Source organism: Lampris incognitus, chromosome 4 (genome assembly GCF_029633865.1).
Source record: "Lampris incognitus isolate fLamInc1 chromosome 4, fLamInc1.hap2, whole genome shotgun sequence".
NCBI lineage: Eukaryota > Metazoa > Chordata > Actinopteri > Lampriformes > Lampridae > Lampris > Lampris incognitus.
Window position 1 is genome coordinate 46688566 of NC_079214.1, and position 20634 is coordinate 46709199.

Below are 20634 nucleotides of genomic sequence, written 5' to 3' on the forward strand. Positions count from 1 at the left end.
GCCTTCTACATAAGATATAGTCCACCTGTGTGCACTTTCCTCCACTCTTGTATGTCACCCTGTGTTCCTCCCTCTTCTTGAAATATGTATTCACCACAGTCATTTCCATCCTTTTCGCAAAATCGACCACCATCTGTCCTTCCACATTTCTCTTCTTGACTCCATACCTTCCCATCACCTCCTCATCACCTCTGTTCCCTTCACCAACATGTCCATTGAAGTCCGCTCCAATCACCACTCTCTCCTCCTTGGGTACCCTCCCCACCATGTCGTCCAACTCACTCCAGAATTCTTCTTTTTCATCCATCTCACACCCAACTTGCGGGGCATATGCGCTGATAACATTCAGCAATAAACCTTCAATTTCCAGCTTCATACTCATCACTCTGTCTGACGCTCTCTTCACCTCCAGCACGCTCTTGACATACTCTTCCTTCAGAATTACCCCTACCCCATTACTCCTCCCATTCACACCATGGTAGAAGAGTTTGAACCCACCTCCGATACTCCTGGCCTTACTCCCCTTCCACCTGGTCTCTTGCACACACAGTATGCCTACCTTTCTTCTTTCCATCATGTCAGCCAGCTCTCTCCCTTTACCAGTCATAGTGCCAACATTCAAAGTTCCAACTCTCACCTCCACATGCCTACCCTTCCTCCTCTCTAGCTGCCTCTGGACATGCTTTCCCCCTCTCCTTCTCCTTCGCCCAACAGTAGCATAGTTTCCACCGACACCCTGCTGGTTAACAGTACCGGTGGCGGTCGTTGGTAACCCAGGCCTCGACCGGTCCGGTATGTAAGTCTTATTTATGATCCGCATATTTGATTTGGCAAAGATTTTACGCCGGATGCCCTTCCTGATGCAACCCTCCCCATTTGTCCGGGCTTGGGACCGGCACTAAGGATGCACTGGCTTGTGCATCCTCAGTGGCTGGGTTACTCCACACACTACACTATTTAACCAAAATCCAACATCACCCCAATCACAACAAATGTGCTCCCCTCCACAATTAAAAAATATATAAATATATAAAAATATATAAAGTTGTGTCAAGCACTGGTCCCATTTCCAAAATCTTAAAAATGAAGCTGGTGAGTAAAATGACATCATAGCCAACATGTACTATGGCAAAAACTATGAAAATGAGAAAGCATTTGGTGTCACTTCATGATATTGGCATTTATGTAAACTATTAGAAGCCCAGGCCATGCTTATTTCAATATGTCAGACATGCAGGCAAACAAAATATTGTTTTCTGGCTCAAAATGATTTGATTTGCTGTTGAAATGTTTTCACTTTCAATATACAAGTAATGTTCTCTATAAAGACATGTCATTATTTTGCTTGGTTGTATACTGAAGCTACAACAGGTATCTGTAGGACCTGTAAGAAATGTGGGTATCAGCAAACACATTATGGATTTTCTTCGGTTACATTTTATTTTAGGGGGTCGGAAATTACCTAGTAATTTCCTAGTAATAAGGCGGCAATTATCATGTAATTTCTTAGAAATAAGTTTGTAATGTGGGTTAGGGTTAGGGTTACAGTTAGGGTTAGGGCTACGGTTAGGGTTAGCTGTAGAATTACCTGTAAAAACTACCACCTTATTACTAGGAAATTACAAGGTAATTTCAACCTTATTTCTAAGAAATTACGTGATAATTACCACCCTCCGACCCCCTAAAATAAAGTGTAACCGAATTATTACCTGATAAAAGTAAGAGATGCATTATTTAAACTGTTTTCACTGTGTAGACAAATGCTGCAAGGTAGCTAATCATCTTGCCAAAACTCCACAATGACTTCTAGTTTCATATGTGAAAACTTTTTTGAAGCAACGCAATCGATTTTGGAAAATTCTGGCCATCTCATTTGAACATGTATAAATACAAACACACACACACACACACACACACACACACACACACACACACACACACACACACACACTGAACTGGAAGTATTGCTGTGTTTCTGAAATACTGTTTAACTTGTAGGAAAGTGAACAACCTCCACCTCTTCCTCCTCCTGCACCTAAAACTGAAGCTAAAGCTGCAACAGAACCAGAACCAGCACAGAGCAGCCCTCCAAAAACCAAACAACCATCAGAGCCCCAAGAAGACAGAGCAAGACTGAGGGTATGAAAAAAAGCCGTATGACAAACAATGCTACTCTTTGACTGGTGGTAGTTTGGTATACATTGTTATGGTCTGACAAATATGTTTCTGAGAGAAAGCGTTTAATAGAATGGGCAGTCAGAACTCAAAGAATCTCACAAGTTGAGTTAAAATCCCCAACCAGATCTGATCTCTAGTCTCTAGTGTCCTTGGTGAGGGTTGTGCTTGATCTTATTATCAGTGTGTACGTCCATCTGTAGGTCCGTCCCACCTTGCAGCGAGGGGGCAGCTCCGCCTCGCTCCACAACACCTCCCTGAGGAGCACCATCTTCCAGCTGATGATCCACACCCTGGACCCACTGGGAGAAGGTAAAGGCCAAACAACGGCCCTGACGTCCTGCTCGGCCACATGTTCAACACATCTGCCCTGGTTTTGCTGCAAACAGCCTGATGGCTTGTGAGATTATGGTTATCAGCACTGCTCCATGGTTTAGATCACTGCTAGGCTCACAAGATATCACTTACTGATGTGAGTGCAAGTCATTTTTACCCTATACAAGAAAGGAAAGTTATATTATTGGTGTCTTTATCCCGCTGTGGACAAAGATGACATGTATTGGGCGATTTTTTCACTATTACGAATTCTTAATTTGTTTTATGAAAATCCTACATTGCAGAAGGAGAAAAATTATTGGCTTTTTATTTTAAATGAGCCCATATATGGTCAAATAAGACATTATAAATTGGAGTTGGTGAATGATGCATATTGATATTAGTGTAAAAGCAAGTATACCATTGAAGTGTACCCTGTACATTTGTTATTGGAGGGGGTGACTTTAGTATTATTCTCCCTGCTGTCAGTGAGTCAGCATGTTGTCCTATCTCTCTGTACTGTACGTACTCATAACTCCCCATACTGTACTGTACCGTAGTGACCTTCAATGTGTTCTTTTGCTAGCCAGGAAAAGAAGATATAATTTTTTAATCCTTGCGTGCAAATTCATCCTCTGCATGCAACCCATCCCAAAACACACAGACTGGGAGCAGTGGGCTGCCATGTAGCTAGGAGCAGCGCCCGGGGACCCACTCCAGCTCTTCTTGCCATGCCCCGGTCAGGGGGCACAGACATTATTAACCTAACATGCATGTCTCGTTTGGTCTTCCAAGAAGCAGTACTCGGCCACAGTTGATCCTTAAGCAGCTTTTCAATACAGGCTAATAAAAGCTGGATAAGAGCCAACCCACTGTTAGACCAATCCCTTTATCTCTGTAGTGCTAGTGTGGGTGCTAGACCAGCAAGTCGTCTTCACATTGACCGAACAATGTGACCTCTGGTCTTCTGTGCTTTAACACCCGCAGGCGCTGTGGCTCTCAGAACGTTAACATAAAGTTGAAACAGTTTCATATTATGAAGCCGTTTTTTTTTTTGATAGAAGCACATGGGTGAAGGCCGGGATTAAGTGTAAAGGCTCTATGGGTCATAATTTTTCCTAAGGCATAATACGGCTAGCAGAGATGTAGTGGAGGGTAAATGCACCTACGTCAATGCCGTTTACACAGCATTCTATTTGCAGACTATAGTTTACCTACCATTTTTAGGGCTGACATTGATCTTCATTAAACAATATATTGCCCATATTGGTCGTTGGTTGGTCAATGATGATCACTGAAGAAAGATCCTAGTCTACCCAGTACCCACCTTGTCATTTACCACTACATCACTGACGACCAGTAAAAATCAGCAGAGGTTGCCGATTGAAACAGTCCCCCGCCCCTTATCTTGATATCTGCATTCAAAAACACAGGAGTCGGAACGCCTAAGCACTTCTGTTGTTGCTTGACACCCCACACACAATCCTCAGCAAACGGTGTAGCGATCACAACTGATATCTACTCAGTTTGTTCCAAAATGGCAGATGTCGCTAAACGTGGTTGTCTCTGCTAGCTTGCTCATTGAATTTCATTGTCTTCTCTTCTTTGATTTGTTGCTGTTGTGGCTGAATCTCAAAGATAATTCCTTTCCCCTGTTAAACGATCTCTGTTGTACTAATCAGTATGGCTCAAAATTCAGAATTGGAACTATGACAAGTTTATCAATTATTTTGTAACAGGCAGAGAGGTCCTTCTCTATTGATTAGAGAGTGTCTGCACATTAATTCCCTGTTTTTCTTGATGGATAGGTGCAACTGGTTTGAAACCAGACCTCGAAATGTTGTCAGGTATCATTTAGAATCGCACAGGGCGTAATGGTTCAGGAGGTAGAATGGGTCGTCTAGTAATGGGAAGGTCGCTGGTTTGACTCCCGGCTCTCCCGGCATGTCAAAGTGTCCTTGAGCAAGACACTGAACCCCTAACTGCTCCTGATGAACAGGTCGGCTCCTTGCATGGCAGCCTCCACCATCAGTGTATGAATGTGTGTGTGAACAGGTGAATGTGAGGCATACACTGTAAAGTTCTTTGAGTGGCCGGTAGACTAGAAAAGCACTACATAGTAAATGCAGTTCATTCAACATTTACCATTTACAGACAAAACTTAACTGATCACTTCAGTCATGGGAATGTCACCACTTTGCTGAATCTTCTTTTTGAGTTTCAACACAGTCCATGATACATCTTTTAGAAAATGGGACACTCACAGTGTAATCAAACATGTCTAAAAACATGTCTAAAAAAACTGTTAAAAAGCGATGTTTTTCATAAACTGAAACAACTATTTTGTCATTCTACAAATACACTTTCTTGTACTGCATCAAATGCAAAAAGCAGTTCCAAATAAGCTTGGATTTTGCTCCTATTTCAAACACAATTGAATGAACATAAAATGAATAAAGATATATGTGTGACTGTACTGTGAGCCTGCTTTCTTTGAAAAGGAGATGTTTTGAGGTTTTTAAAGGCTTGAACAGTTGGGCCATGTTTCAGCCCAGATTGAAGATTCAGTGAATTCTTTGTCTGTATGATCCTAAATGACACCAGGCAACGTTTTAATCAGATCTAGGTTAAAAAAAAAGTTAGCCTACCCTTTAATCTTGGCCATTAACAAGTAAAACTGGGACACACAACATCTGTTTCATAGCAAAATCTACTGCATGGGGTGTCCGGGTAGCATAGCGGTCTATTCCATTGCCTACCAACATGGGGATTGCCAGTTTGAATCCCCATGTTACCTTCAGCTTGACTGGGCGTCCGTACAGACACAACTGGCTGTGTCTGCGGGTGGGGAAGCCAGATGTGGGTATGTGTCCTGGTCGCTGCACTAGCGCCTCCTCTGGTCGGTCGGGGCACCTGTTCGGGGGGGAGGGAGAACTGGGGGGAATAGCGAGATCCTCCCAGACACCACAACCCCCTGGTGAAACTCCTCACTGTCAGGTGAAAAGAAGCGGCTGGTGACTTCACATGTATTGGAGGAGACATGTGGCAGTCCGCAGCCCTCCCCGGATCGGCAGGGAGGGTGGAGCAGCAACCGGGATGGCTCAGAAAAGTGAGGCAAGTACAATTAGAGAGAAAAGTCAAGTCAAACTTTATTTATATAGCACATTTCATACACAGGGCAACACAATGGGTTCTACATAAAATAACAATACAATTGCAACTCAATCATAAAAGAGCAAATACAGAAAATAAATATGCATATCAACAGGTGTTAGTGCAGAATATGCAAATATCAAAATAAACAAAACACACACACACATGCATGCACTCATGCACGCACGTACACGCTTGCTTGCTTGCTTGCTTGCTGGTTGTCCATCGTGCCCGATGATGACCATCTTCTTCTATTTGTGGGTCCTTTGGTGGCTGAATAGTCCGATCCTGGATGCACAGTTGCGGTTGCAGACCGGGCATGTGAAAGTGGTGCTGGAGGGGGTAGTGGTAGCTTTGCGAGCATGCCTCTTTGCACGCTTTGCTACACGGTGTTGTGTGCGCTGGTTTTCCATGTACTTCACTCCCTCTGAGATGTGAGAGCGCCAGGTTGTGCGGCAGAAAGCAAGTTCCTCCAAAGAAGAGGGGTTGATCTGACTTCTTTTTAGTGTGGTCTTCATTTGGTCTTTGAACCGCTTCTTCTGCCCACCAGCAGTGCGTTGACCAAGGCGTAGTTGGCCGTAAAGGACTTTTCGTGGGAGTTGTTCGCTGGGCATGCGAATAACATGCCCAAGCCACCTGAGTTGATGGTGTTTTAGGGTAGACTCCACGCTGCAGCTGCCTGCCCGCTCCAACACCTCTGTGTGTGGCACTCTGTCCTCCCAAGTAATGCCAAGGATCCTCTGGAGACATTTTACATGGAAGGCCTCCAGGCTTCTGAGATGGTGGCTGTAGATGGTCCATGCCTCACATCCATAGAGTAGTGTGGGGATGCACACTGCTTTGTAAACAAGCACTTTAGTGTGGAGATTGAGGTTGCTGTTTTGGAAAACCCTTCTCCTTAGACGGCCAAAAGATGTTGAGGCTTGTTTGAGGCGGTGCTGAATCTCATCGTCTATTTTGCAGGTGTCGGATAGCATACTTCCCAGATATTTGAAGGCAGGAACAGTGGCCAGTTGTTGCCCTTCTGCTTTGAAGGTTGTTGGGTGGTTTGGGAGGCCGGCAGTCAACTGACAGATTACCTCTGTCTTTTGGGTGTTAATAACCAGTCCCATTCTCCTATATGCAGTTACAACTGCCGACAGAGTGTTTTGTAGAGCTTCTGGTGTGTGAGCTAACAGGGCACAATCGTCGGCATACTGTAGCTCAATAATGGTCTCAGAGGTCAACTTGGTGGTTGCCTGAAACCTCCTGATGTTAAATAGGTTACCATCAAGCCTGAAGTCAATGGTGACTCCAGCCTGCTTCTACAGCCTCCTTCGTAGCAGTGTTGTAACAGAGACTAAGAAGATATTGAACAGGACTGGGGCTAGCACACAGCCTTGTCTGACTCCAGTCTACACACCAAAGGTCTCAGAACTGCGGTTCCCCACTACCATTCGGGCCATCATTCCTGAGTGAAACTGTCCAAGAATGGTAAGAAACTTGGGTGGACATCCAAATTTCTTCAGGACTTGCCACAGCAGGGCCCGGTTAACTGTATCAAATGCCTTTGAGAGGTCTATGAATGCTATGTATAAATCCTTGTGCTGTTCTCTGCATTTCTCCTGGAGCTGGCGTGTCACAAAGATCATGTCAATGGTCCCTCTATCCTTTCGGAAGCCGCATTGTGACTCTGGTATGACCTGTTCGGCTATTGCGAGTGTTAGTCTGCGGAGCATGATCTTGGCTAGAACCTTTCCTGCAATGGCCAGCAGTGAAATACCCCTACTGTTGGAGCAGATGGATTTGTCGCCTTTGTTTTTATAAATGGCCACAATGTTGGCATCTTTCCACTGTTGGGGAACACACTCGCGACGCCACACCTCAAGGATATAGAGATACAGTGTCCTCGTACAGAGGTAGCCTCCTTCCTTGAGGATTTCAGCTGGAATATTATCAGGTCCAGGGGTTTTGTTGTTTTTTAGGGTCTTGACTGCATGTAGGATTTCTTTAAAAGATGGTGGGAGGTCTAGGTCTTGCAAGGTAGGCTGTTGAGGGAGTTCTGCCAGTACAGTTGAGTCCACTGGGGTGGGCTGGTTGAGCAGGGTGTTAAAATGCTCGGCCCACCGCTCCACTAACAGGGCCTGATCCTTGATGAGAGTTGTTCCATCAGCAGACCTAACGGGTGTCAGGGAGCAGTTTCTGGGGCCATAGATGGCCTTAACTGCATCATAGAAACCATGCATGTCGTTCCTGTCTGCATGAGCCTGGATTTCGTTGGCTTTCAAAATCCACCACTCATTTTGCAGTTTCCGCAGAGTTGCTTGGGCCTCAGAGCGGAGGTCTTGCCATTTTTTCTTGAGAGGTTGGGATAGTGGGTTGCTGAGGGCAGCTCTGTGTGCCTTATGCATGTTGTCCAGGAGGGTGGAGATCGTTCCGGCATTGTCATCAAACCAGTCCTGGTGTTTCTTGGTTTTGAAGCCAATGGATTGGGCTGCATTGTCAAAGAGGGTGGTGCTCAGAGAGGTCCACTTTTCATCCATCCCAGACTCTGAGTTGATCAGCTGTTCAATGTCAACTAAGTTGTCGGCTAGAGAACGACGGAAGGTGTTTCGGGTGTCGCTGTCGGATAGTCTGGCGCAGTGGAGTGGTTTCTTTTTTGGCCCAGATTGGCGTCTCAAGGGTCGGACATGTACTCTGACTTTTGTCAGGATCATACGGTGGTCTGTCCAGCAGTCTGCTCCTCGCATAGCTCTTGTAAGGAGCACGTCTTTAAGATCAACCCGCCTCACGATAGCATAATCAAGCAGGTGCCAGTGTTTGGATCTGGGATGCATCCAGGATGCCTTGTATTTATTCTTTTGTTGGAAAATGGTGTTTGTGATGGTGAGGTCATGTTCCGAGCACAGACTAAGAAGTCTTATGCCATTGGGGTTGACTTTTCCAATGCCGTGGGCGCCAATCACTCCATTCCAATTTTGCATATTCTTCCCAACTCGGGCATTAAAATCACCAAGCAAAATGACTTTGTCGCTCCTTGGGATGTTGATGAGTACATCATCGAGTGCCTGGTAGAAGCGATCTTTCTCTTCATCATGAAATGGTAAAGTTGGAGCATAGGCACTTATCAAGGTGATGTATCGACATTTTGCAAGGGGTATACGGAGAGTCATAAGCCGCTCATTAATGCCCACTGGTGTTTCTTCGAGTTTGGGTAAGAGACTGTTCTTAATTGCAAAACCAACTCCATGGATGTGTTGACCTCCTAGGGGGTATCCTTTCCAAAAGAAGGTATAGCCCTCTCCTACTTCATTGAGCGAGCCCTCTTCAAGGAGCCTGGTCTCACTGAGTGCCGCCACATCCACACAATAGCGCCTCAGCTCGCTAGCAATAAGTGCTGTTCTGCGTTGAGGTCTGTCCGTACCATGGCTGACGTCCAGGAGTGTTCTTATGTTCCATGCTGCAAATCTTAGTGGTATGATGTTTGTTTTTCGACCGCATAGTGGAATGGCCCGGCAGGTGCGGTTTCCTGCCCAGGCGCAGTGTTGAGTGGGCAATTTTTGGGCCACCTTTTCTAGGCCGTTCCCTGAAAGGGGTGAGCAGTGCAGTCCCTAAATAGGGCTGCTCAGACGCACAGGGGTCTGCCGGAAACAGCTGCCACTCAATCCCAGCTGCTAACGACCGTTGCCCTGTGCCGCTGGCGTGCAGAGTTCCAACTAAGAGCTCCCAGCTCATTCAGACCTGCTCCCGTCATTGGATACTCAATCGCCGCCAGACTTTGTGAGGTCGGGGACTCAGATAGCAGAAGATACCTGCGCAGAGATGGTTTTTAAAGTGGCATGGGGGGTGCGCTTCTCCCAATGCCACATGACTTGATTGTAGAGGAGATGGTTCCGATGGCAAGGGGGATCCCTAGACGACCAGCACCTCCACACAACTGCAGGGGGCTGCCGGAAATCCAGTTTTTCGGGAACCGCCTCGAAGCGTGCCGCCACAGCTTGCTTTTCTGTTGGGGTAAGCTCCCTTAGCCTTATGTCTTCCAGACTCACCCACAAGGCAGCGGGGCAGTGGTTGATAGGTGCCAGGGCGTGTCCACCAGGGTGGGCCTGCACACCATATCTCTGGGGCCCACTGCTGCTCCGAGATCCCCTGCCAAGTTAGCCTGGGGCTGCAAGACCCCAGTTACCATGTGTGGCCACGGGGAGGCCTGGCAGGAGTCTTGGTGAAGGAGAGGCTATGTACTGGCAAGGGAAGGCTTACACGCTAGGATGCTTCCCTATTCGCCACAAAGGCTAGCCAGCGGCAGCAAGCTAAGGGCAGGAAGGACACAAGCGGGTTGGAAGAGCACATGCACCTTCCCTCCAACTACACGCTGCTGCACTAGACGCATCACGACACCCTGTGTGTACCTACATGCACGCACACACACACACACACGCGCACACACCAAAAACTTAGCCGTAGGCTGTTTTAAAAAGTAAGGTTTTTAACCTGCTTTTAAATGTGTCCAGTGTGGGGCCCTCTCTCAGGTCTATAAATGCATGGATTAATTTCTCACAGTCTGATTTTGATAGAAAGTCCCTTAGTTTTGAAATGTTTCTAAGATGGTAGAAGGTTGACCTTGTGAGATGATTGAAATGGCTGTTAAAATATAGATTGCTATCTATGATTACACCAAGATTTCTTGCTTCACTTTTGCACTCCAGAGACAGAGAGCTGAGATGAGCTGCAATTCTCTGTCTCTGAGTCTTTGTACCAAAAATAAGTATTTCTGTCTTGTCTTTGTTCAATTGTAAAAATTTCCCGGACATCTATAGATTAATATCGTCAATACACTGGGTTAGGGAATATATGGGATCTAGGTCATCAGGAGATATGGATATGTAAAGTTGTGAATCATCTGCATAATTATGATAATTTATTTTGTGTTTCTGTATAATATGTGCGAGTGGGAGCATATAGAGATTAAAGAGTAATGGTCCAAGAATCGAACCTTGGGGTACCCCACACATTATACCCACTTTATCCGAGGAAAAATCTCCAATAGGCATAAAGAACTGCCTGTCCTGTAGGTATGTTCTAAAACAGAAAAAGGGGGGCGGGGGGGACTACTGCATGTGTAGTCAATTTTTTTTTTTAGTCCATGGATTCTTTTTTAAACAAACCCAATGTTGCTGTGATCTCCATTCTAGAGACATCGTTTAGAGGGGCACTTAAAAACCCTAGCCCCAGGAGAGCAAGACAAGGTAAGAAGGGCCTGCAATATGTAATGTCCCTGTTGTGTCACTGTGCTGTCTCTCGTTTTTATTGTCTACAATGGCCCAAAAGCTGCTCTGTTAATGGTTGTGTAACTTGTATACCGCAAAGAAACAACTGACATTTACGTTGTTGTTTTTATGTGCCTATGCTAAGCAGAGACCTCCTTTAACGGTGACCTCAGAGGTGAGGGGTCAGTGCAGAGGAAAGGTGAGGTGAATACCATACTTGCGTCACGTCCGTCACACAGTGGCTCATGCTCGTGTTGTTTGCTGATTTCCATGGACGGTTGTACATTTGTTTGTTTGTTGACATTTGGAGAGATGTGTGAAATGGCTGTTGTAGAGTCATTGTGATCCATGTCTTGGCATCTTGGCTGCATGAAACTCTTCATTTACAAACTGTGCCTTGGGCCTATACAAGGGGCTTGTATGAAAATTGTATGAGAGATCCTTCTGTTGATTGCAGCGAGGAATAAAGTAAAGCCGCTGACCCCTCCAGGCAGAGCAAAGTCAAAGAGATTCTCGCAGCAGGGCCAACCAGAAGGTGAGTTCTGTGTGGTCATGTGATCCTGTCAATCAAAAGGTTCACACGCTTTAACCAAGCACACAAGGTGAGGGGAGGGTTCTTATGGACTGTGTGAGAGTTAAACAACCAAAATCAAACAAAACATTACTAAGCTTGAAAGGGCGTCTGAGTAGCATAGCGGTCTATTCCGTTGCCTACCAACACAGGGATTGCTGGTTCGAATCCCCGTATTACCTCTGGCTTGGTTGGGCGTCCCTACAGACACAGTTGGCCGTGTCTGCGGGTGGGGAAGCCAGATGCGGGTATGTGTCCTGGTCACTGCACTAGCGCCTCCTTTGGTCAGTTGGGGTGCCTGTTCGGGGGGTGGGGGGAATGGCGTGATCCTCCCACATGCTATGTCCCCCTGGTGAAACTCCTCCCTGTCAGGTTAAAAGAAGCGGCTGGTGACTCCACATGTATCAGAGGAGACACGTGGTAGTCTGCAGCCCTCCCCGGATCAGCAGAGGGGGTGGAGCAACGACCGGGACGGCTCAGAAGAGTGGGCCAAGTACAATTGGGGAGGAAAAGGAGGGAACCCCCCCCCCAAAAAAAACATTAATAAGCCTGAAACTCAACGTTTCCTTTGTCAGCACAGTCCAAAGTCTGCAAATCAGTCCCCCTTTTCAGAGGACTCCCATAACTGTTGAATACAGCTCAAGTTTAACATATGCATCCTCCAAAGAGTTAGAAGTCGCTAGGCTTCTCTCATGGCTTGTCGAAATACATGCATAGTTATCGAAATATATGCATATATGAATACAGAGAGGTTAATCACACACAGGTGTGATCCTCGTTTCTCAGCTGAGACACTCCTGTGTCTCCCTGCCTTCAGACTGATTCCTTGGCCTGGCTGGCTGGTGCAGATGGAGAACCAAAGGATAAAATAAACAAAGGATTGGAATTTGATTGGGCTTGATGTAGCTGATACTGATCAATTAAAATAAGCCTTGATCAGCTCCAATGTTGATGTCAGATCGGATCGGGACGTAGATATCAACAGGGGGTTGCTGAATGGTAGTGTTTAAAAAAAAAAGTAAACGACTCACGGCTCCCACCACCCCCCAGATTTTTTCCATTTCATTTTAAAAGCCAGGCCAGCCGAGGTGCTCTTGGGGAGGCGCCAAACCTTGTGTCTATTTTGGTTCGTAGTTGTTATTCATATCACTGAATGACAGAGGTCAGTACTCGAGTGAAATGATATATTTTCCCCTTTAAGTCGAGGGAGTGCGACTGTAAGCCTGTCTGTCCCACAGTCAGGACTGCTTCTGCTACATCCTTAATGCAGTGGGGTTTGCTTGTACCTCCCTAACATCTCTGGAAACATCCCATGTTTGCCTAAAAACTGAGAGAGACAGAGTTTGGATTTGTTTCCCCTGCTGTATCTCTTCGTGCTCTGTCCAGTTTCAGTCCAAGACCCTGGGTGTGCATGTGGCTCATGCTTTTCATCCGTTGTATGTGTGTGGCAGGTGACAGTTGAAGGAGGATGTACTCCACAATCAGTGGGCCTCTCAGTCGCTGTGTGTGTGTGTGTGTGCTTCACTGTGGTGTAATGAGGTGCTTCATAGTCTGGGGCTGATTATGACCCTTTGTTCCAGAGACGAAAGTGAGGACATTGGTAGCCTGGAGTGGCCTCTATGAGCCACAATCAATCAGACCAAGCAGATGGGTCTGTGTGTGTGTGTGTGTGTGTGTGTGTGTGTGTGTGTGTGTGTGTGTGTGTGTGTGTGTGTGTGTGTGCGTGCGTGCGTGCGTGCGTGCGTGCGTGTGTGCACAAGCACTTGCCATCTCTTTTCCTAGAAATCCATGTTCATTCATTACCAACACTGCCACATATTTCTGACCAAGATAACATTTTAAAATCTGTCAGGCATTTTGTAAACTTAAACTGAGTTTGGATTTAATTTCCGTTTATAGCTTGACATGAATCGCTATTCCGCTTCCAGTGTGGGAAGATGGCTGCATGAACTTACGTTTGCGGCGGCCCCACCCAGTACCGTCTATGCAGTGTCTTTGTCCACATCTGCATCTAAGTTTGTGTCTTCGTTTGATGGCTGGGAGAGCTGGCGCTGGATCAGCTGGGAGAGCTTGGTCTGCTGCATCCTGTGGGCCCAGGGACCACGACCCTGTCTGGAGCTGCGCCCGAAGAGGAAACACCGAGGGCGGTCTGACAGGGCACGGAAGCGGGGCAGGCTAAGCTAACTGCTAGCCTATGCAGACCGGCAGTTCCAATAACACCGAAGGCGGTCTGGCAGCGGCCTTGCCTAGCAATGACTGTGTTTTTGATGTCGTTGTTTGGAGTACAGGGAGGTGTGTTGAAGGTGTCTAGCTGGGAGAGCTGGCGTTAGATCAGCAGGGGGGGCTGAGAAAAAAAGAGGGGGGGGTCGAGTTTTGCCAGGATTGACGTTATGACTGTGCATGCCTAGACGCTTAAGTAAAACATTGATAAATGACTAGAATGCGAGATTAGTTGCTGCTGAGGGACAAATAGACTCTCTTTCACACACACACACGGTGGTGCCAGGCCTAACGTTATGGGCACTGCTTTTCTATGCGGAGTGCTTGTACGCTGACCGTGATGCTGAACAACACTCATTTATGCATGACACATAAAAGCACATCACCAAACAAATGCAGACAGCTCGGCGGCAGCATAAAAAACACACACGCATAAACACGTAATATGTATGCCTATAGCCAAAGCGCAATCTCCAAAACACAACTGCAGGCTGCACGGCAACAGCATATAAAAATCAACCCATACACATAGACCTATCAGCCACAATCTCCAATCAAGAGATATATAATTGTCTTGCCTTACTGCTGGCCTGCATGCAAAACTCCAAACGTGGCCATTCTCTCCGGGGTTGGCGCTGATAAAGTCCCTCATCATGAGGGCATCAGTGTCCAAACTGTCCAATATATCTCCATGAACATGATCAGAGCAAGGTGGGTCGGTCTTTTTTTGCGCCATAGTTGTGCGTAACCATGTCTTCAGATGGCGGAGAGCAGAATATGTCCTCTCCGATGAAGCAGCTGAGATGGGGAGACTTCGGCAGTTTGATGAGGTTTTCAACTTCGTTGAAAAAAGCCCTTGTTTGCGGATGAAGTTTAGACATGGTTGTTGCGATGTCTTTTACTGTCTTGGAGAATCACTGCAGAGGTCTCTCATCATTTTCAGCTGGCTCTCCAGCTGGGCTTTGTCAAAGTGCAAGGGAAGGTGAAGGGAATCTATTTCCACTATTTGTTCCTTGTTGGCTTCCTTAATAAGCACATTTTCTGTGAGAGCTGCTGTTTTCATACCATCTTGATCAAATCTCCGCTTTACTTCTGCTGTGACCAAGTCCACAGCTTCCTAGAACTCTCGTCTCCATGAGTGTTGTGCAACTTGTGCGTCTGCCTCTGGCTCTGCTGTGTGTCGATAAAGGGCTGGGGTTTTTGTCACCCTGTGCTCACCTGGCATTTTAAGTCCTGCTGCGGGTACAGTTTGTTGTAGCATGTTATCCACCACTGTATCATCCCGAAGGGCCTCCATGCGCCTTCCAAGCAGTTCGGCACACTCAGGGCACCCAGTGCGCTGGCTTTGGCATGCTGCAAACTCCTGGCAGAGGAGGCCATAGTAGGTTTTAGCCTTCATTGCTTGCTTGAGCAGGCCTCCGATCTTAGCTCTGGTCTCTCCCCTCACACTTTTGTCATCCTTAAGCTGCTCCAGTGTTTTGATGAGTTCTCTGTAGGCACTACACACACGTTTGATAGCTATTGTTCGTATGCACCATCTTGTTGGACATATGGCCAGTATGGTAACTATCTAATTGCAGCCAAACATGGACTCATAGAGCTCCTTGTGTTTTGCTGATTCACGGATTACCACAGCTATGCCCTGAACAAAGTTCAGTGAATCAGCGATGAGACCCACCTCACGCGCAGCCTCCTGAAGAACTAAGTCAAGTGAATGGTTGGCATAGTGGACGAAGAGGGACTCAGGGCATGTTTCTTTCAGCCGCGCCTGAATGCCTGAAAACCGTCCTAACATGTTAGAAGCTCCATCAAAACAATATCAATGGAGACACTCAATTGGGATGTTCAGCCTGAGAAATAAATCTTTGATGCACTTGAGCAGGGTCTCTCCGCTACTGCCGGGAGCATTGTAAAATCCAATGAATTCAGAGTGACTCTCCAGTTTCTCATCCAGATACTGCAGCGTCAATGAGAACTGCTCTGTTGTACTGGAGTCGGTTGTACCATCAGCTGTGAGTCCATAGTACGGACTATTTCTGGCATGGGATACAATCTCACGTTGAATAGCGCAGGCATACTGTTGAATGACTTCATTCTGGATTGTGTCCGAGAGCCAGTTATCTCTCCTCTCAATCCACTGTCTCTCTCCTGGGAGGTTGAAGGTACGTTCAAGCATCAGTTCATACAAAATGCCATCACGGGTGCTGTCACCCCGAAAAGTCATCCCCTTCTTTCCCAGGAAGAGCACTGACCTGAACATCAGCTCCAAAACATGCCTTGCTGTGTCTCGAGTTCGGCGGGCAGCGTCACATAAAAGGACAGTAATGGGGTTGTTTTGTAGAGCAGCAATTTTTTGAATGGCATCACTATGAATTTTAGATTTTCATGCTCGTTTAATTTTTCTATGGTTTTCTGCCAGTTTGTGAAGCCTCTTTGACAAAACTGCTGTCAAACCTTACACTGTCTTCACTGATGAAGGGTTTCTCCACTGCTTTCACAGCTAAAACAGACAACGCGATCACCTCCCTCAATATAATGCAGCCACCTCCATTTGTTGAACCAGTTTGCATTGAATGAATGAGAAAACGTCTCTATTCCAAACTGCCTTCCCTGAAAACTGAAGTTGGTTGGTTGCCCCGACTGAAACCATGTTAACCCTAGCATTTTGTCCTGGCACTGCTGCGACGTTAGCTTGAGTTAGGGCGGCTCCTGGGCCCGGGGCAGGTGTGGCGGTCGCTTCGGAGGCGCGGCAGCTGCTGCTTGTAGGCCTACTCGGTTTAGGCTCCAAGTCTGCTTCCTCCTTCTCCGCTTGATCCACCAACTCGAGGCTCAATCTCTTTTTGTCTTTTTTGGGCTTCCCTAAATAACTCAGAAATGCGTTTTTGCGCCATTTGGACTGGTGTTCAGACACGACCTGATTGAGTCACTGACGGGTGCCGTCATGATACAATTGTTGCTTGTTGTCATTGTGGCTTATGCCACTTACTTTTTACAGTCAAGTCATTAATGTTTCCAACAAATTTTAATGACTAGACGAATGAATAAAATGAATTTTATTTTATTTTTTGTTAAATCATTTTTATTTATTTTTTAACCCCCCCCACCACCAAAAATATTTCTCGGGCTCCACGCCAGGGGGTGCTGCAGCACCCTCAGCGCCCCTACTTCCCGCGGCTATGGCTGGGGGAGCCTGGTCTGCTGCATCTGGTGGACCCGGGGACCACGGCTCTGCCTGGAGCTGAGCCCGAGGAGGAAACACCGAGGGCGGTCTGACGGGACACGGAGGCAGGGCGGGCCAAGCCAGCGCGCTGGGCCAAGCTAACCGCTAACCAATGCCACGTCATGTTCGGGTTTAGAAGGATGAGGCTTGTTTTATTCCACTCTCAACTCATTTATTAAACAACTCGTTCAGTTACATCTGTGTGCGTTCGTAGTGTGTCTTCTTCGTCTAAACCTATGTAGTTCTCTCAGGTAAGTACTAACAGCTAGTGCCACCTAGTGGACAGTAAGTCGTGTAAGTGCCGACAGTCATCCTGGCGTTCGCTCTCTTGGACAGTGATTTTTTTTTGATACGTTGGCTATACGTGTTCTTGTAGTTTGGATATGTGTTTTTGTCTTTGTGTTGCACTGCTGTGGGCTGAGGGAAACGATATTTCGTTTCATTTCATGTGCGCAGGTGCATGGAATGAAATCACAAATAAATGTTCCTGATTCCTAGTCAGTTAACGCGCCGAATAATAAAAAAGTATGAAAATAATTCATAAATGTTCATACACACGAGATTTTATATTAACCAGCGCCGGTCCTGCTGGCTCTGCTACTTGTGCCTAATGGAAGAAATCGTTATGGTTTGATCTATCATGGCTGTGAAAAGCTTAGTAATGATTGAGCGACCATTTTGGTATCCATGATTCCCGAGAGAGAGAGAGAGAGAGAGAGAGAGAGAGAGAGAGAGAGAGAGAGAGAGAGAGAGAGAATTTTTATTTTATTTATTTTTTGGAATTTTAAACCAAGTCTTTATTTAACAGAAAAATTTAGACAAAAAGCAGACTTGAAATCCCTCCGAACATAAACAATACTTGTCGAGGTATAAACAATCAATAAGCATTTTTTACAAGCCCAAAAAAAAAATCATTCACCGACAACTCAAAAAATAAAAAACAGGTAAGACCTCTTCTATCCAAGTTCTTTAGAAAAGACCAGCTCATCTTTTATGGTGGAACACAGCAGCCCTTTATAACACCACAAGGTTGTGAATGTGACCAGGTCTTTCATTGCCTTGTAGTAATTGAAGTCTACTTTTATCCTGGCCTTGACCATCCTGCAGAACAACAGTTCAACATGACATTCTATACATTCTTTAATTCTCTTTTTACGGCTCACATAGCCATCTTTGCCTGCCCTGAAATAAAATTTAAGAGTTGACATTTAAATTTTACACGTTGACTATATTTGAAACCAAAAATGAAATTCTGTTTGCAGAAACTTTCCCCAGATGATCTAAATAAGCGGTCTAGTAGCAGGAACAGGGGTGTAAGCCTCACACATTCTGAAAAGCAATGAAACACTGTTTCTCTCTGGGCACAATAGGGACAGTTGTCATTCACATTAGGGTCTAGCACAGAAACAAAAGCATTGACCGCCACTATGCCATGCAAGACCCTCCACTGCAGATCACCAGCTTTTTTAATTAACGGTGGTTTGTATAAGCCCCTCCAGACTGGCTTCACATTCTCCCCCAAGCCCAGCTGGGCCCTCCAGGGTGTATCAGTCCGACCACTCAGTTTATCTTTATTCAAGACTTTTACAAGCATATTATACATGGTCTTACCTTTAAGTACATTCAGCCTTTCATTAAGAGCATTTCCCAAATCCAAAAGTGGCCCCATACAATTTTTCAGATCAGGAACAACCTTTAAAACAGGAAATGGATCCTCACAATTGGGATGAGTAGAACCACTGCAGTACGATGTCAAAAGCCCCCGTTCTACTGCTGTGAGCTGACCGTTCCACTTAAGTAGTACCCGACTAAGGAGGCGCGTAGATTTCACTCCCAGGTGAGATGCTAGAGTGGCAGCGTTGTCAAGATTGGGCCCAGCCAGCTCCACCACCTGACCCAATGTGACGACCTTTGCCTGGCAGAACAGCTTTGATACCGTGGGTCCAAAGTCGCAGAACGTGTCCATACGCCCACCATACACCACCGGCTCTTTTAGAAGCCAGCTCAGAGAGTCAGAACAGCCCATTCTCTCCTTCTCAAACATATTCCACACTCTCATGAGCCCACGATAAAATCCAGGCAATCCGTTGAGGTCTGAGTTCTTAATAGCCATTAGGAACAAGGGCAGGTCTATTCCGAGTCCACAACACCGTCGAAGTATTGCACAGGCTGCTGGTCGCCACACTAGATCTCTAGGCCCAGTGAGCAATCTTTGAATGAACTGGAGGCGGAAGGCTGCACCCCTGCTGGCCAGATGGACTAGCCCTTGACCCCCCTCATCTTTAGGAAGGTACAGCACACTCTGAGGAATCCAGTGCAAGTTGTCCCAGAAAAAGTTCACCAGCACAGCCTGAATCTTGGCCAGGAGGTTGGTTGGAGGATCAACGCATGTTAATCGATGCCATAGCATTGATGACACCAGGTTGTTGATTACTAACATGCACCCCCTATACGACAGTTGTGGTTGAATCCATTTCCACTTCCTAAGACGCCCTTCAACTTTTTCCAAGACATTCTCCCAATTCTTATTTGAGAAGGTGTCATTCCCCACAAACACTCCCAGATATTTCATCCCTCCCCTTTTCCATGTCAATCCCCCAGGTAACATGAGTTTACTGTTCAGTCCCTCTCCTACCATCAGTGCCTCACTTTTTCCCCAGTTTACCCTAGCCGATGATATCTGACCAAACTTGATAACATTTTTTACTAAGACATCAATATCTCTTTGGTCCTTTACAAAAACAGCTACATCATCGGCATAGGCAGAGAGCTTAAAAGTTGTGCCGCAACCAGCAAAAGCAACTCCAGACAACTCACACCTCAATTTATGCAACAGGGGCTCAATGGCCAGGGAGTACAACATTCCAGACAAAGAACATCCCTGCCTGATTCCCCTTTGAACCTTAAAAGGAGCACTCAAACCACCGTTAATTTTAAGTACACTCTCAATGTCACTGTACAAAACCTTGATCGTAGCTATAAAACCTGGGCTGAGACCGAAAGCTTTCATGGTTTGCCACAAGTGCTGGTGTTCAACCCGGTCAAAAGCCTTTTCCTGATCTATGGAAATAAGACCAGTTTCAACTCCCAATGAACTAGAGATGTCCAAAACGTCCCTAATTAATGCAATGTTGTCAGTGATCAGCCTACCGGGCACACAGTAAGTCTGGTCAACATGGATGACCTCCTTCATCACCTTTCTCAGTCTGTTTGCTAGCACCTTAGAAAAGATCTTGTAATCGGTGCAGAGCAAGGACACTGGCCGCCAGTTCTTAATGTCCTGCAGATCCCCTTTCTTCGGCAAGAGAGTAATGACGGCCCTTCTGCAACTCTGAGGCAATCGCCCCTCAGTTGCACTATTCCTCAGTACAGTCAACAAATCCCCTCCGAGCACCGGCCAAAAAGACTTATAGAAGTCAACAGGTAACCCGTCTATACCAAGTGCCTTGCCACTTTCCAGACTTTGTAGGGCGTCATGGAGTTCTTCAGGGGACAGTTGAGCCTCGAGGTCTGTATTGAGCGCTACCTCAACCCTTTTTAGCCCATGATAGAATGACTCAGCCCCCAGCACATCCTGCCTGAGTTCGCTCTTATAGAGGTCACTGTAGAACCCTGCTGCGTATTTCAGAATTCCAGAAAAATCTGACAGCTGCACACCAGTGTTAGTACGCAGAGAGTGAATGGTTTTTCTCTGCCCATTCTTGCGCTCTAGACTAAAGAAAAAGTGAGAAGGA

At 46.3% G+C, this 20634-nt stretch overlaps 1 protein-coding gene across 1 annotated transcript in view; it reads left to right on the forward strand.

Annotated features, from left to right (window-relative positions):
* LOC130111596 (sodium/potassium/calcium exchanger 1-like) overlaps positions 1-20634 on the forward strand; it is a 33835-nt gene that overhangs the window by 5038 nt on the left and 8163 nt on the right. Inside the window, exons 2-4 of the mRNA XM_056278825.1 lie at positions 2379-2487; positions 4374-4388; positions 19197-19214. Coding sequence (XP_056134800.1) covers positions 2379-2487; positions 4374-4388; positions 19197-19214 — 142 coding nt within the window. The remainder of the gene's footprint in view (positions 1-2378; positions 2488-4373; positions 4389-19196; positions 19215-20634) is intronic.